Source organism: Pan paniscus, chromosome 13 (assembly GCF_029289425.2).
Source record: "Pan paniscus chromosome 13, NHGRI_mPanPan1-v2.0_pri, whole genome shotgun sequence".
NCBI lineage: Eukaryota > Metazoa > Chordata > Mammalia > Primates > Hominidae > Pan > Pan paniscus.
The window spans coordinates 62,546,109-62,563,186 of record NC_073262.2 but is presented as its reverse complement, the minus strand read 5'-3'; the positions used below and the strand labels follow the sequence as shown (position 1 = coordinate 62,563,186).

The window sequence follows — 17,078 nt, the reverse complement described above, 5'->3', positions numbered from 1 at the left end:
GCAAGATAGGAGAAGGAGCCAGAAAAAAAACAGAACATAAGCAAAGGAACTAAGACCAGAATATACAGATATGGTCAAGGAGAAATGAGTCATACAAATTAGCTAGAAAATGGAATTTGGATATGAAATTGGAATGTCCTTGTTTGCCAGGGAAGGAGTTTGATCTTAAGTAATTAAACACAACCAAACAAAAAACAAAAACAAGGTGTGTGTGTGTGTATTTATATCTACACACACTCACATATACCTGCATATATACATATATACACAGAGAGGAAGAGGTTAGCCAGGCTGGTCTCCAACTTCTGACCTCAGGTGATCTGCCCACCTCAGCCTCCCAAAGTACTGGGATTACAGGCATTAGCCACCACACCCAGCCCATTATCAGTTTTGATTAAGTGCGAGTCTGCAAATTTGTTCAATAATAATAAAGTCCAATTCTCCACTTTTGAAAGAGACTTAAAACAAAGCTTGCCAATTAGTACTTATCCAGCTCTAAGACTATAATGTTCTTTTCCTGGGAGGAAGGGGCCACAAAATACTACAAAACTGTGAAATTCTAATAAAAATCCTTAAAAATTTAAAAATGTTTTAAATTTTTTAATTTTAAAAATTAAAGCAACTAGCAACATTTTCATTGTGCAACAGATAAAAGTTAGTGCTGAGTAGCTGGTGGCCTCCTGAAATGGGGCCTGACTCTCCAATTTGCCAGGTCTCTAATTTATTACTTCTTGACCCCACTTCACTTGCTTATGTTATGTGCTTGTCTTATATTTACTCAAATAGCAATTGAGTTAATAACCACAAGTCATGTGATCATCTTAATAGGTACTGAAAATGCATCGGGTAAAATCCACTATTCATTCCTGGTTTAATACATAAATATACACTTATATTTAGTAAATATAACTAATATGTAAATTCTTATTCGAATAGAAGAATAGCTCAAATTAATAGCCATATCACACTTAATGATGAAGCATTGTTAAGTGCATTTCCCTGAAAGTCAGAAAAAGGTAAGCATCCCTATATCATCACTATTGTTAATCTTGGTTTGAAATTCAACTCCTGCACATTAAGATAAAAACAATACTATAATGTGTAAATGTTTATATATATTAAGCAGAGGAAAAGATAAATTATCAAAGAGTAAAAAATATACTATTTACATTTAAAACTAGACTGCAAAAATACAGCAAAAAGGGTAATGGCTATTATATCTCTAGGAAGTAAGATTTTGAGTGATTTTTAAAGTCTTTTCTATGGGCTGGGTGTGGTGGCTTATGCCTGTAATCCCAGCACTTTGGGGGCCTGAGGTGAGAGGATTGCTTGAAACCAGGAGTTCGAGACCAGCCTGGGTAGCATAGGGAGACCCTATCTCTATTTAAAAAAAAAAAAAAGAATTAGCTGGGCATGGTGGCACACACCTGTAGTCCTAGTTACTCAGGAGGCTGAGTCAGGAGGATCACTTGAGCTCAGGAGTTCAAGGATACAGTGAGACAAGATAGTGCCACTGCACTCCAGCTTGAGCAACAGAGTGAGATGCTGTCTGTAAAAAATAAATGAATAAAATGTTTTCTTTGAAAATTTCCATATTTTCCAGATTTGCTTTTTGTTTTGTTTTTTGAGACAGAGTCTTGTTTTGTCACTCAAGCTGAGGTACAGTGGCGTGATTACAGCTCACTGCAGCCTCAACCTCCCAGACTCAGGTAATCCCCCCACTTCAGCCTCCCAAGTAGCTGGGACTACAATCACATGCCACCACACCCAGCTAATGTTTGTATTTTTTTGTAGAAACGGGTTTTTCCATGTTGCCCAGGCTAATCTCAGATTCCTGGGCTCAAGCGATTCACCTTCCTTGGCCTCCCAAGGTGCTGGGATCACAGATGTGAGCCACAGTGCCTGGCCCAGATTTGCTCTAATATAGCTTCTGCTGTGTTTTTCTCATTAGAGAATGTAGTTTCACTACAGTGTACTGGGAATCTAATGTAAAATACGATACCTGTGTTCCATAAATATTTATTTATTAAGCATCTATCATAGAATCTCAGGTATTCTAGACATCATTGTCCAGTGTTAGAAATTAATATACAAAATTTCACTGCAGACTGACCCAAGGTAATTTGTATATACTAAATACTAACTCTTGGGTTCTTTGTGAGGTGAGTGTTAGCTATTCCCTCAACCTTGAGAATAGATTATAACAAATACAAAATTCAGACCAAAATTTTCCACACATACAGACATTTGCTATGCAAACATTCATTGAAGCAGACACAAAACATTTTATACAACGTGTTTTGTAAGCTTGACAACATTCCAGCAATCTGTCCTTTTTGGTGTTTTAACTATCACCTTGCACAGATTTACTTGAAGCAGATGTGGCAGCGTTCTGTTCCCATTGTAGTGAGTATCAGGCCATCACAATCACCTGACCCAATGACTGGATGTGGGGTTGTTTAGAATCAAGCCCTACTAAGATACAGGCTGCGGCCTCGCAAGATTCTAATACACTCTTGAGAAGTGTGAGAGTTTCTCTAAATATTTTAGCTAATCCCTGCATCTCAAATAACTTATATTTCACCAGTGAGAGCCCAATCCTACCATCATGCTGATGAACAAGCTTCCGATTTCACTGACATTAACCCAGTTCTCACATTCATTCTGCTCATGACCAAAGCCTCCAGTGTGACTTTGGTGATCATGGAAGTCCTCATGGTGGCCACCTCTGGAGCATGGCCTTTCTTTTTCTTTTTTTTTTATTATTATACTTTAAGTTCTAGGATACATGTGCACAACATGCTGGTTTGTTACGTATGTATACATGTGCCATGTTGGTTTGCTACACCCATTAGCTCGTCATTTACATTAGGTATTTCTCCTAATGCTATCCCTCCCCCATCACTCCGCCCCACAACAGATCCCGGTGTGTGATGTTCCCCGCCCTGTGTCCAAGTGTTCTCATTGTTCAATTCCCACCTGTGAGTGAGAACATGTGGTGTTTGGTTTTCTGTCCTTGCGATAGTTTGCTCAGAATGATGGTTTCCAGCTTCATCCGTGTCCCTACAAAGGACATGAACTCATCCTTTTTTATGGCTGCATAGTATTCCATGGTGTATATGTGTGGGGCATGGCCTTTCAAATACACCACCAATACTTCCTGACATGTAAGTTTCAAGCAGGGCAACTTAATGGCCCTTAGATTTCAAGCTTGACACACACAATATCATACTATCCAGATAAAGTATTTTTAAGTAAAATGCTGACATAAGCTCTAGATTCGAAGCAAGCGGTTAGTAACTCTAACTGGAACGAGGAGCCATGGATAAGTACTAATGAATGAGGTTGTAGATATTTGTGAGAAACAATAAGTAGAAAACACTGGAATATCATATGTGATAGAAATGACCATTAAGAGCATCCATATACAGAACGAATTACACTAGGAAACAAAACATGAAAGGAAATTTTTATGATTTGTTTCTTTGTTTTGAATCACGCTTGTTGAGCACTCCCTTCTTTAAAAAATTAATACAAATTCATTATATAAAATTTGGAAAATATAAAAATGGGTAATGAAGCAAACGATCACCTCAAATCCTAGCTCCTGATTATAAACATAGTAAACCCTTAGTGTAAACCCTTTCCGTTTACTTACATCTCTACACATATAGCTTTTACAAAACCTATTTTCCATAGAATGTACTATGTTTAATTTTTTTCTAATCACAAAAGTAATGCACATTGAATTTAGAAAACAGAACAGCACAGAGAAAAAACAAATCTCCTTAATCCCTTCACTTATAGGAACTGTATTTTATTTGTACTCTGATCCTAACAGCTAACACAATGCCATGGTAAGCAGACTGCTTTGTTTGCTTAATAACTTCTCCATAATAAAGAAATTGTTTGCCTGTGCTGTGCTTAGAGAACATATTCTAAAACCAAAATTGTAACCATGGCTTAAAGGAAAGAAGGAAGCAAACCCATTTATATTAGAAAATGATTCTAAAGCATACTCCTTGAATGCCTTGGCTTTTTATTGCAGGAATTGACCTTTCTTAGCAAGATATCCATTGCCCAAATTGTGTATTGCATGCCAAGGAGTTAAGTCAGATTACTGCTGTACCTCTCACAATCTAAGTTCCACATCTCTATTTGTATTTCAGTGAAAAGGATTCATGGTGCACCAAATCATTAAGGCTCTAAGATCTTTGCAACTCTTAATGGCAGCCCAACAGGGAAAGCCATTGTAGGGCAAAAATAGCCATAGGATTAGAGAAGAAAGCCTTGTTTGCAATGCCATTGCTGCTGTGTACACTACCCCCTGTGATGTGGCATGAATGGATTTAGACATAAATCTAAGGCTTTGTAGAATAAGCACCCTCATCAAATAGTATTTATTGGGGCTTATGGCTGAGATACTGTTTTCCTTAGCAACCAAATGCAGCAGGAAATTTGATTGAGAATAGGAATTTTAACACAATTACACATATTAACCTTTTATGCTATCTCTTCTTAACCCAATAGTTTTAAAACCATATACTTAGTGCTTGGAGTACCAGGAACTTATAAAGAGAGAGAGGGAATCTCAGTTTGACTTGATTCCCCAGTTATGATCAGGTGCAATTTTTTCCTTCACATTTTCTAAAATCAACATTGGAAGTGTGCAATGATTAATGTGATATCCAATTTCTTCTTCCCTTTATCTGCCTACAGCTAAACTAGGCCAAACCAGGAGTGAGTTACAATTGAGGAAATATTTTCCACTTCTGATCCCGCACAAAAAAAATACATACATGTCGCTATTATTTTCTGTATTTATGACATGCTAGTGAGTTCTTTAAAATGAAGCTGAAATCTGTAAATTTCTGTGTTCAAATGAAACTTTTTTCAATCTGTAAATTTCTGTGTTCAAATGAAACATTTCTGAAATACAGTTTCAGAAAGTAGTGGAGATTAGAAATTTTGGACAATCGAGCAAACTCTTTTCTCTAGGAAGCTGTCCTCTGAGGTGCAGCAAAGGAGCCAGAAATGGGCTTGAAAGCAGAGATGTTTCTAAGTGGAAGGAAGGGGAGCTATTAGCTGAGAGAAGACTGGGTAAGGGCTTGAGGAGCCTAGAAAGTTGAGGATGAACCTCTAAAAAGGCTGCCAGTGGGAGCCTCTACAATGCAGGTGACAAATGATCTTTGATCGTCTTCCTGGTTGTATTGTGGATTGTGTAAAGAAGATAAAATAGCTAATGCCTACTTTAGGGAAACACAAAATTCTACACGAATTCCCCAGGCCCAAATATATAATGTGCAAAGATTTGGGAGAAATGCAGTTATTTCCCCAAGTAAATATGAGGAAGAAAACTTAACTGCCTCTCTATTTTAGCCATCTGGCTTTAATTGTGCTGTGTGTGCCAATTGTCTAGACCCTGTGGTTTAGAAATCCAGCACTCGGGCAGTATGATACACTCGGAAGCCTGTAAGAGAGCTCCGATGAGCTGAAGGCATAAACTGCAAATTCCTCTTGTAGCTACTAAATTTAAACTGGATTTAATTGTCTCCACTGGATATATCTTAGGTCCACAAATTGGTGGATCTTTCTCTATGAAAGAAAACAATATAACATTAAAAACCAAAACAGGACAGTCCTCATTCATATTCCATTGCATTAAGTCCAAAAGCCTTGAGGTTGAAAAGATGAAAAAGTACTTATTGTTGTTAAAATATGAGGGAATGTTGAACAAAGGTAAGAAATAAAGAAAAGCAATTATTTATTAAAAAATAAGAAATCAGTTTAAAATTCTTTGTTTCAGCCTTTGATTCACTAGTACATTTTATTAAAATGCACTTATATTTCTCTGTAGACTTGTAGCTATATGTTCCATATATTCCATATATTCTGCTGAACTTGAGAGTATGCATTGTTTTTAGATTTGGAATCTACCCCTTCTCTAAAATGTATCTGTATTACACTTACAGGCATATTACATTTATATATATGTATACACACATATGTACTGATCATACATACCATGCACCAACAAAAGGTTAAATTATGTGGAATATTATTGGTCGCCTAAAAGTGTAATAAATTTTAGAAAATATTTTCAAATGGAGTTAGAGGCAGAGAAAATTTTCTATGCTTATATTACATCTACTTATGCTGGATATTTATCCCTGGCCAGAGCATAAATGTATTTGAGGGGAAAGGATTACTTAGACATATGTTCCTGCCTCCATATTGCTTGTGTAGATAGTCTTCCTTGGAAGGCCTACCCTTCTTCCTCTTGGCCAATCTGAATACTGGCATTCAGATCATGACTAGAAAGAAATGTTAGCCATCCCTTGAAGAATATCTTTTGTCCTACCAACCTCACAAAGTCTTTCTTCATTTTCTGCAGTCCGCAGTGACCTCTCCTTTCTCTGAACTTTTGTGTCACCTAAAATGTATATAACTCATTTGATAGCTTTCATAAATGGTCTTTACTTTTTTGTTCATATATATCTTATCACATTTGAGGGTCGATGTAGGTCTTATACTTCTCTGTGTCATCATTGCACCTAGCTCAATGCCTTTTACATAAAAGTATAATACTTATAGGTGATAAGTATAATCACTTAAATTATTGCTTAATATATTTTTCTGGTATATTTCTTTGGCACATAGGCAATACTCAAATGCTTGTTTAAACTTAGTGGATAGTAGGAACTCAACTGTGTTTCAAATATTGTTTAACAAAAATTTAGCCAAATAGTTCTGCATTTTAAAGAAGAATATTTGATAGTGTTATAGACAAACACTTTAAAGAAATGCCATTGTTGCCTTTGACTGTATCTGAAAATATTGTTTAATATTCAAGCACTACAGTAAAAGTCTTGGAATAATTTCCATTTTTTTCCTCTTAAAATTCAAAGTAGAATGGTTTTTGCCTTTCATATGAAGAAAACAGCTTAATATGTAGTTTTAAAAGTATGGTACTTTTTCTATAACTACCCCACATTAAGGGCTTAGTTTCATTTCAAAAGACTTCTTTATGTTGCTTGAAACTGTGCTTTTCAATTAGTGATAAACTTTAGACATGTGAGTGCTAAATATTTTTGCCAAGCATTGTCCTGTATTTTTAACACTTGCTTTTTACATAGTGGCCAGCATTGGCTGTGGATTGGTTTGAATAAAAGGAGCCCAGATTTACAAGGATCCTGGCAATGGAGTGATCGTACACCAGTAAGTTAAAACGTTATTGTTTTAGGTAGTATGGAAACACTGTTTGTTTCAATAACAAGTTGATTGTTAAATAATACATTGACACCTAAAATTTATATGGAACCACAAAAGACCCTGAATAGCCAAAGAAATCTTGAGCAAAAAGAATAAAGCTGGAGGCCATCACACTACCTGAGCTCGAAAATACACCTCAAAGCTATAGTAACCAAAACAGCATGGTACTGGCATAAAAACAGACACTTAGACCAACGGAACAGAATAGAGAGGCCAAAAATACATCCATATATTTATAGCCAACTGGTTTTCAACAAGGATACCAAGAGCACACAATGAGAAAAGGACAGTCTCTTCTATAAATGATAGTGGGAAAACTGGATTTCCACATGCAGAAAAATGAGATTAAACCCTTATCTCATACCATATACAAAAATCAACTCCAGATGAATTAAAGCCCTAAATGGTAGGCCCCAAACTATGAAACTACTAGGAGAAAACACAGGAGGAAAGCTCCATGACATTGGTCTGGACAATGATTTTTTTGGATACGAACTCAAAAACACATACAACAAAAACCAAAATAGACAAATGGGATTACATCAGACTAAAAAGCTTCTGCACAATAAAGGAAACAATCAACAGAGTGAAGAGACAACCTACAGAATAAGAGAAAATATTTGCAAATTATACATCTGATTAAAGGTTAATATCCAAAATACAGTCGTACATCACTTAACAATGGGATACATTTTGAGAAATGCATTGTTAGTTAGGCAGTGTTTTTGTGCAAACATCATAGAACATACTTAAACAAACCTAGATGGTACAGCCTACTTCACACATAGGCTACACATCTAGGCTTTATATTGCTCCTAGACTACAAACCTGTTGAACATGTTACCGTACTGAACACTATAGGGATTTGTAACACAATGATAACATAGAAAAGGTACAGTAAAGATATAATCTCGTGGGAACACATCTTCAAGGGATGGCTAACATTTCTTTCTAGCCATGATCTGAATGCCAGTATTCACACTGGCCAAGAGGAGGAAGGATAGGCCTTCCAAGGAAGACTATCTACACAAGCATATGGAGGCAGGAACATACATGTAGGCCATCTGTGGTTGACTGAAAGGCCATTATGCAATGCATGACTGTAGATAAGGAACTCAAACAACTCAATAGCAAGAAAACAATCTGATTTTGAAATGTCCAAATGACTGAATAGACATTTCTCAAAAGAAGACATACAGATGGCCAACAGTCATAGGAAAAAATGCTCAACATCACTAATCATCAGGGAAATGCACATTAAAACCATAGTAAGTTATCACCTCCCACCTCTCAGAATGATTATTATAAAAAAGACAAAAGATACATGTTGGTAAGGATGTGGAGAAGAGGGAACTTTTGCACACTGTTGGTGGGAATGTAAATTAGTACAACCATTATTGAAAACACTATGAAGGTCCCTCAAAAAATTAAAAATAGAACTAACCACATGAACAGCAATCCCACTACTGGGCATATATTCAGAGGAAGTGAAATGAGAATGTTTAAGATACTCGGAGGGTGACTGCAGCACTATTCACAGTAGCCAAGATAGGAAATCAACCTAAGTGTCCATCAACAGATGAATGGATGAAGCAAGTATGGTACATGTACACAATGGAGTACTACTCAGCCATAAAAGGGAAGGAAATCCTGCCGTTTGTGACAACATGGGTGACCCTGGAGGACATTATGTTAAGTGAAAGAAGCCAGGCACAGAAAGACAAATGCCACGTGATATCACTGAGATGTGGAATTAAAAAAAAAAAAAAAAGGATCTCATAGAGCTAAAGAATAGAATGGTGGTTTCAAGAGCTGGGGCAGATGAGGTGGGGGACTGGGGAGATGTTGGTCAAAGGATACAAAATTTCATTTAGATAGGAAGAATAAGTTCAAGAGAGCTATTGTACAACAAGTTGGTTATAGTTAATATTTTATATTCTTGAAAAATGCTAAAAGTAGATGTTAAGTGTTCTCACCACAGAAATGATAACTGTGTGAGATAATGCATTTGTTAATTTGCTAAATTTAGTCAGTCCACAATGTATATATACTTCAAAACATCATGTTGTATATGATAAATGCATATACTTTTATCTGCCAATTTAAAAAATAAAATAAATACATTCACGTATCATACAACCATTAAAATTATGTGTCTTTATTGAAATGAAAATAGAGTCTCATATAGGCAGTAAGGAAAAGACAAGTTACAAGTCTTCTTTTTATTTTTAAAAACCCATATGTATAGTCTCTCTATATATAGTCAAAAAATAGTAAAGCTATAAATATAGTAGTCATCTTTGGGTAGTATGAGTGATTTTTTTCTTTTTGAAATGGGGTCTCACTCTGCCACCCAGGGTGAAGTGCAGTGCTGCGATCTCAACTCACTACAACCTTCACCTCCCAGGCTCAGGCGATCTTCCCACCTAGCCTCCCCGGTAGCTGAGACCACAGGTGCATGCCATCACGCCCGGCTAATTTTTTTTTTTTTTTGAGACGTAGTCTCACTCTGTTGCCCAGGCTAGAGTGCAGTTGTGCAATCTCTGCTCACTGCAAGCTCCGCCTCCCGGGTTCACACCATTCTCCTGCCTCAGCCTCCTGAGTGGCTGGGACTTCAGGCATGTGCCACCACGCCCAACTAATTTTATAGTAGAGATGGGGTTTCACCATATTGGCCAGGGTGATCTCTAACTCCTGACCCTGTGATCCACCCGCCTCAGCCTCCCAAAGTGCTGGGATTACAGGTGTGAGCTACCGTGCCCTTCCACGCCCAGCTAATTCTTATATTTTTTTGTAGAGATAGGGTTTCACCATGTTGCCCAGGCTGGTCTCAAACTCCTGAGCTCAGGCAGTCTACCCATCTTAGCCTCCCAAAGTGCTGGAATTACAGGTGTGAGCCACCATATCTGGCCACAAGTGATTGTTTTCAAAGCTTTCTCTTTATACTGTTTATTTTCATTTTTATAGTAAGAAGCTTTTCTTTTTATTATCTAAATATGGAAGAGTTATACAAAAAATAAAATATCTTTTTCTGGGGGGACTAGGTGGGGATGACAGAGTCTCACTGTGTCACCCAGGCTAGAATACAGTGGTGCCGGTATGACTCACTGCAGCCTCAACCTCCTGGATTCAATTGATCCTCATGTCTCAGCCTCTCAAGTACAGGCACATGCCACCACATCCAGCTAATTTTTGCATTTTTTGTAGAGATGGGGTTTCACCATGTTGCCCAGGCTGGTCTCGAACTCCTGGGCTCAAGCCATCTGCCAACTTTGGCCTCCCAAAGTGCTGGGATTACCAGCATGAGTCACTGTGCCTGGCCAAAAGTATCCTTATTGGAGGAAATTATTTGTTTGGAGAAACCTCTAGAAAATCCTTGCTATTATTCCACATTTATATTATAAGGATATATTAATGTAATAGTTATAGGAGCAAAATTATTCTCAGATATTCAATATTTACTCCAATTTTTGTCACCAAAAATTGGTGACTCCAACATCACCTCCTTTTTTATTCTTTCTAAATGTAAAACTCCTTGAGTTTATTTTCAAATTGGAGCATATCTGAGATTAGTTAATCAAATAATGAGCATTTCAACACATGCAAAAAAAGAAAAAAGTATTTTGCAAACCTGATTCTCTATGACTCCAGCGGTGAACTTAATACACCATTAACCTCCACTTCTGAAACTGTGGCTTCCTTTGTTTGGAAACTTATGACATTATGACATTTGCTAAGTCCTCTCATGATTTAGCATCATGATATAAAAAAGAGATGAAAAAGTTTTCTTTCTGTGGCATATGAATGCACTTGAGTGATTAAGGCTGCCTAAATTACATCTAAATTGCAAATATTTATACATCAGTCTTAAATTCTCAAGCCTCTCTTGTCTTTTCAGGTGTCTACTATTATCATGCCAAATGAGTTTCAGCAGGATTATGACATCAGAGACTGTGCTGCTGTCAAGGTCAGTACAATGCTGGAAAATCTGCATATTTAAAACATAAATCCATCATCATATGCAGTCAAGTAACAGATCCATGGAGTGTCTTTGTATGTGAAGCATGATGTTAGATGCGGTGAGGGATAAGCACACCCATGGCCTGGCCCTCAGCAGCCTAACTTACACTTCATTTGAGAGGATAAAATTCATATTCAAGAAAACCTCTCTCATTACCACGCAGTAATAAGCTCCAAATGAGGGGGCTGAGGAAGGCTAATGAAATTCAGAGGAGAAAGTGAGTCCCATGGCCATTTCCCAGGAAGAGGTGGGACTTGAACTGGGACTTTAAGGATGGATAGAGTTTCTACAAATGGGATAGGGTAAGGTTTTTTCATGAGGGGATGGTATGAGAAAGTGGCATAAAATAAGGTGGAAGTGGAAGAGGGCAGTGGAGAACAGAATACAGATCAAGAAGTTTTCATTGGTGCTGTCCTTGATAACAGTATTAGGAAATCAGATTGATGCCACGTTAAGGAATTTCTACATTTCTTGATAGGCAACAGGGCATTTTTTAAAGTTTCTGAGTAGGGAGGGTCACATGAGCTAAGGAGGGTATGAGGAAGATTCATCTTGAGACAGATGTCAAAATGCAACAGGTAAGATTGGAAGGCATAGAAGACCAGTGAGGCATCTTCCTTTGCAGAATGCATTCATGTATCCATTTCATAAACAGTCCAAGGAGTCAGTGAGGCACTGGGTGATAGAACAATGACAAGGTACAAAGCATAGCTATTGTCTTCACAAAACTAAAGTCTAGTAGGAAATAAAGACAAGTAAACAAGCAATTACAACACCACTGAGTAAAGACTATGACATGCGAAATACAAGTTTTATGCAAGAACAAGAATATTATGAAAGAATAATAAGGATGGTGATGGTGATGGTCCATGGTGGTGGTGATGATGATGATGGAGCAGCTAACACTGATTAACTCCTTTATGAGCCAGCCACTGTACTAGGCATGTCACATATGTCACATAGCACATAAGCAATCTTGTGAGGTAGGCACTGTTACTGTATTCATCTCACATGGAAATCTGAGCTGTGAGTAATTTACCCCAGCTTACATGGAGTAAATTTAAACTGAAAGAACTGAAATTTACACCCATGTGTGTCTGGGTCTGGTACTCTTAACCACTATGCTATATGACTAGGCATTTATAGAAATAGAAAGGGTATTGATTTATGAGAAAATTGTATGTTTTAGTTCAGATATTTTGAATCCAAGCTAGCTATAAGATGTATGCTATGGTAAGTTGAGATCAAGAGTCTTGAGTTGAAAGGAAAATGTATATTTTTTAAAAAAGGGCCAAGAAGTGGATTTGGAGGAACTACCAATATATAGAGTGAGAAGAGATGAAGATGGAGGAGACATCAGTTAATATCTTTGATTTGTAGTCCAAGAAAAAGATTCAACAAGGTGGATGACCAGAAATGTTACAGGAAGGCTGAGGGATATAAGAACTGACAAAACCACAGGAAAGCACTGTTTTCAAAGTAACTCTTCTAGTAATAAACTGTGTAGTACATGTCATTTTTATAGAATTCCCAATGTAACACAAGAAAAGGTGAAAACTTCAGAGAAGCTTATGGAATTTTTAGTAGTGTTGAGAACACTGGTACAATAAACTGTGTTCTAGGGAAATAGAGTTGCCAAGTATGCAGAGATTTGAAAATCTACCAAATAAATAAAGAGATACTAATGCAACCTGCATCAGGAACAAGCCCAGCCAGGGCAGTGTTCTGTAAGGAAAATCTTACCTCACCTGCCACAGAACCCCCAGAAACTTGGTCTTAAGAGAAAATAGTCTAAGAAGTGATGGATGTCTCTCCCAAGTAATGCCTTCCCCTATCCTTTTTATCCTACTTGCTGACTGGAATTTGTAATGAGCCATCCTGGACCATGTGGAGAAGGGCAAAATCCTAGAAATGGCATGGTAACACCAGAGAAGGAGCCTGAGCCGCTGAGGCTGGACTTCTATGTCGCTTTCTGATCTAATTTGATCACAGCTTGGTGCTTGGATACCTCTGAAATAAATATTCTAACAAAAATTGTCAGGTGTGGGGGAGAAAATTTGCATTTTGGACATAAACATGACTTTACAACATATTTCCTTTGTTAGCCCCTTTGAAGGCTCTTGCTCAGGGTATTACTGTTTAAATATTCCATTAATTCATGTGTTCATTTATCGAACAAATATCTTAGGTGCTAGAGCTAAAATAGAGATCAAAGTCATAGGGCTTTCAGTTTAGTGTTCCATAAGGGATGTATCAACTTCAAAATATTCTGCAATACTTTTCCTCTTATAGGTATTTCATAGGCCATGGCGAAGAGGCTGGCATTTCTATGATGATAGAGAATTTATTTATTTGAGGCCTTTTGCTTGTGATACAAAACTTGAATGGGTGTGCCAAATTCCAAAAGGTAAGTGGTAGTTATTCCTTTTCACAACCTTCTCATGTTAACATTGTGAATGCTTAGCTCAAAGTAGCTAGGGGAGCATTTTGATCTATAATTCTGATGTCTAAAAGCCTATGATGATGATGCAATTAATATGTGGAGCACCCCCTGCCTGACTCCGGCTTCTAATAGAAGGCTAGCTTATTGAAATTTGGTGATATCTTACTCTTTGATCATGGAAGAATTTGCATAGAAGATAAAATGTAAGGCTCATTCAGGGAGATTAGATTTTGGATGAAATATTATTTTAAGCAAAAGGAGAAATGCAGAATCATTTTAGTTTTTATTTTGATGCAAAATGAAAAAATAAAGATAATCTTGGGAAGAATAAGGCAGAAGTCAAGAAATAAAAATTTGGCAGGTCCCTGTAAAATTTAGAAGCAATTTTCAATGAACTATAAAACTGCTAATACTTTATATAAATTCAAATTTGAGAAGCCAGTTAGATTGATAGTATAGCCTTTGATAACAGAAGGGAGAGTGGGGAGAAATGTAGATACCATTTTACTTTACTTTTTCCAGGAAAACATGAAATATTAAGAAAAATGTTAAGACTTTAATTCTCAAATTATTATTATTATTTTTTAAGACAGTCTTGCTCAGTCTCCCAGGCTGGAGTGCAGTAGCACAATCTTGGCTCACTGCAGCCTCTGCCTCCCAGGTTCAAGTGATTCTCCTGCCTCAGCCGCTGGCGTAACTGGGACTACAGGCACCCACTACCACACCTAGCCAATTTTTGTATTTTTAGTAGAGTCAGGGTTTCACCATGTTGGCCAAGCTGGTCTCGAACTCCTGACCTCAGGTGATTGGCCCGCCTCAGCCTCCCAAAGTGCTAGAATTACAGGCATGAGCCACTGCACCCAGCCTCGAATTATTTTTAAGCAGAGATTGGCTATATGAAATTAATTAGCAGAAAACCCATAGAAGGTTTTTAAATAAATCTCTGAACTGAATGTAAACAGATCATTGAAACTAAAGGTATATCCTCCTACAAGTTCTCAAAGAACCCAAAGTTCACATCATGGAACTGCCTATTAGAAGATTGTTATTCCTAAAATAGTTAAAAGAGCTTCAGATGTGACATCAGGTAGTAGCAAATCTCTTTCACAAAGGCAAACTGTCAAACCAGTTGTAAGGGAAAGACAGTTGTGTTGATGGGTTTTTCTAAAGGATAAATTATGCCTAAGTTATTCTTGATTATTTTATTAAACCCAAAAAAGGGACAAAGGAAAACCAGTTTGGATCTCCTTTAAACAAGTGGAAAAGTAACTTGTATATAATTAATTCAGACAATGTCTCTGTTTTGAAGCGTTAATGTGAGCCTCCCATTACTCTCTGGCATTTGTTAGCATTCCACAGACAGTGTCATTGTTCCAACCAAAGTGCCCTCGATGGGAGCTGCTGCCCTCACCTCCTGTTTGAGCAGCGGAGCAGACCCCAGAGTTTAAACAAGGGCAACCTTAGAAATGGCAAATTAGCCACCACAGGAAATAGTATGAAGGGCATGTGGAGGTGTATATATATATATTTTTTTAATATATATTTTTTAACAAGAGAGAAAGGAATTAACCCACTTAAAAATATAAATCAATTAATCGAACAAATCTAAATAATTCCACCTCCATTATCCCCATGCAGAAATAAAATAAAAAACTAAACTCCTGTTCTCAGCCTGTCCCAATCACTTGAAGAAATCAATGATTGCTTGCTCCAGGGTTTAAATGTTATGTTCACCCTTTTTTGACCGTACTGTACCTAACTTTCTGAGTTACGATGTGATGCATTCAGCTGGTTGGATATTTTCTTGGTTATTAGAGCAGCCTAAGTTTACTCAACTTGTATTCATCTGTATTTTCTGGTTTTCTTAAAGAAGTTTTCCTCTTATGTATCCTAAATCACCATGCCTCTTCTCTGGCTCTTGCCTTTTTATTACTTGGTTCTAATTAATCCTCTCTTCCCTAAAAGAGATATTTTGACAACCTGTAAATTTGAAGTTACCTCAACCACAGTGGATATTTGTACTTTTTAAATATTATTTTTTGAGAAAACGCTGTCAAAAATAAGGCTCATAAAAGTGTTTTTAGGAAAATTACCTATGATGCCATTACCCAGACACAGCAATTTTTATTGTATTTCTTGATACCTTGTACACACATACATGTTTGCAATCTTGTATAAAAAACACCTTGCATCCTACTTTTCTCACTAATTTAAAGATATTTAAAGGTTAGCCATAGCTTTCCCTCCCCCCCACACAAATAATCAGAAGTCTTTGACAAGATTACAGACAAGAAACTATGTACATTTTGAACTGACTTGCAACATTATTGTTGGAAATTATCCAATACGAATAGAACTGGCTCAGAGAGAGACTAAAGATGCTGGATATTCAGGCAGTCCTCTGAGTCAGGTCTTCTGATGCCTGCCTGAGGCTCACATGCCACACCAAAATTAAGACCAGCTATTTTACTCTGTAATTTCTAAGATTAAGCAAATGATGTCTTTGACTTGAAGCCAGTGTGATCTGTGGCCAGAATGAAAAGGGGGAGGAACGCAAATAGGCTCCCATGGGGAACTTCCCTGTGCCTGGTCCTGTGCTGGCCACTTCCTCCAGGGCATCACATGTGACCTTCACTCTCTGTGAGTCAGGTAGCCATCTAGTTTTCATAGAGGAGAAAATCAGGGCTCAGAGAGGGTTAAGCAACTCATCCGAAATACCACGGCAGCAAAATGCATAAGGGCATTTGCACACTGACCCGCCCAGCTTCCAACCCGGAATTCTGTGTAGCATGCCATTATTTACTCCGTTTCCATCTGGGAATCCTGAGTCACTTTTAATTATTTTCCTCTCAGTTTTGTCTCATCTTCTCAAAAGGTTCAACACTGGAGCATTGTACATTGTTTCCAAGGATATCTTGGAAGACAATGAACTCTATCAACCTAAGTTTATAGAATAGTTAACTTGTTTCATTAGATGGAGAAGTGGTTCCTGAATAACTTCCCTTTTCAATGATCGTTATTTTGGTTCCTACTTCTTATGCTCCTGTGTAACACATACAATATCATTATTTACTTGTTTTTACTTTCTCATTCTTAGCTATATTTTATCTATCTTACTTCTTTTGTGACCTCTGTGACACAAGGTAAAAGACTGCTAGAAATACTTCATTAATATTTAACGTATCTGCCTTTTGGATTGCTCCTGAAGCAGGTTTAGCATCGGCCCCACAAAATACAACTAAAGTGATCAAAACGTGAAGTGGGTTGGCCAGAAATGGACAAGCCTCAACAATACTGCAAGTCCTTTTGAGCTACATTAAAGGCCCTACTTATAGTATACCC

The 17,078-nt window shown here is 37.3% G+C and overlaps 1 protein-coding gene across 1 annotated transcript in view; it reads left to right on the top strand.

Moving 5' to 3' along the window:
* Positions 1–17,078, top strand: part of LY75 (lymphocyte antigen 75) — a 102,188-nt gene that overhangs the window by 33,126 nt on the left and 51,984 nt on the right. The window contains exons 14-16 of the mRNA XM_024928001.5: positions 7,137–7,218; positions 11,171–11,239; positions 13,586–13,700. Of these exons, the coding sequence (XP_024783769.2) occupies positions 7,137–7,218; positions 11,171–11,239; positions 13,586–13,700 (266 nt within the window). The remainder of the gene's footprint in view (positions 1–7,136; positions 7,219–11,170; positions 11,240–13,585; positions 13,701–17,078) is intronic.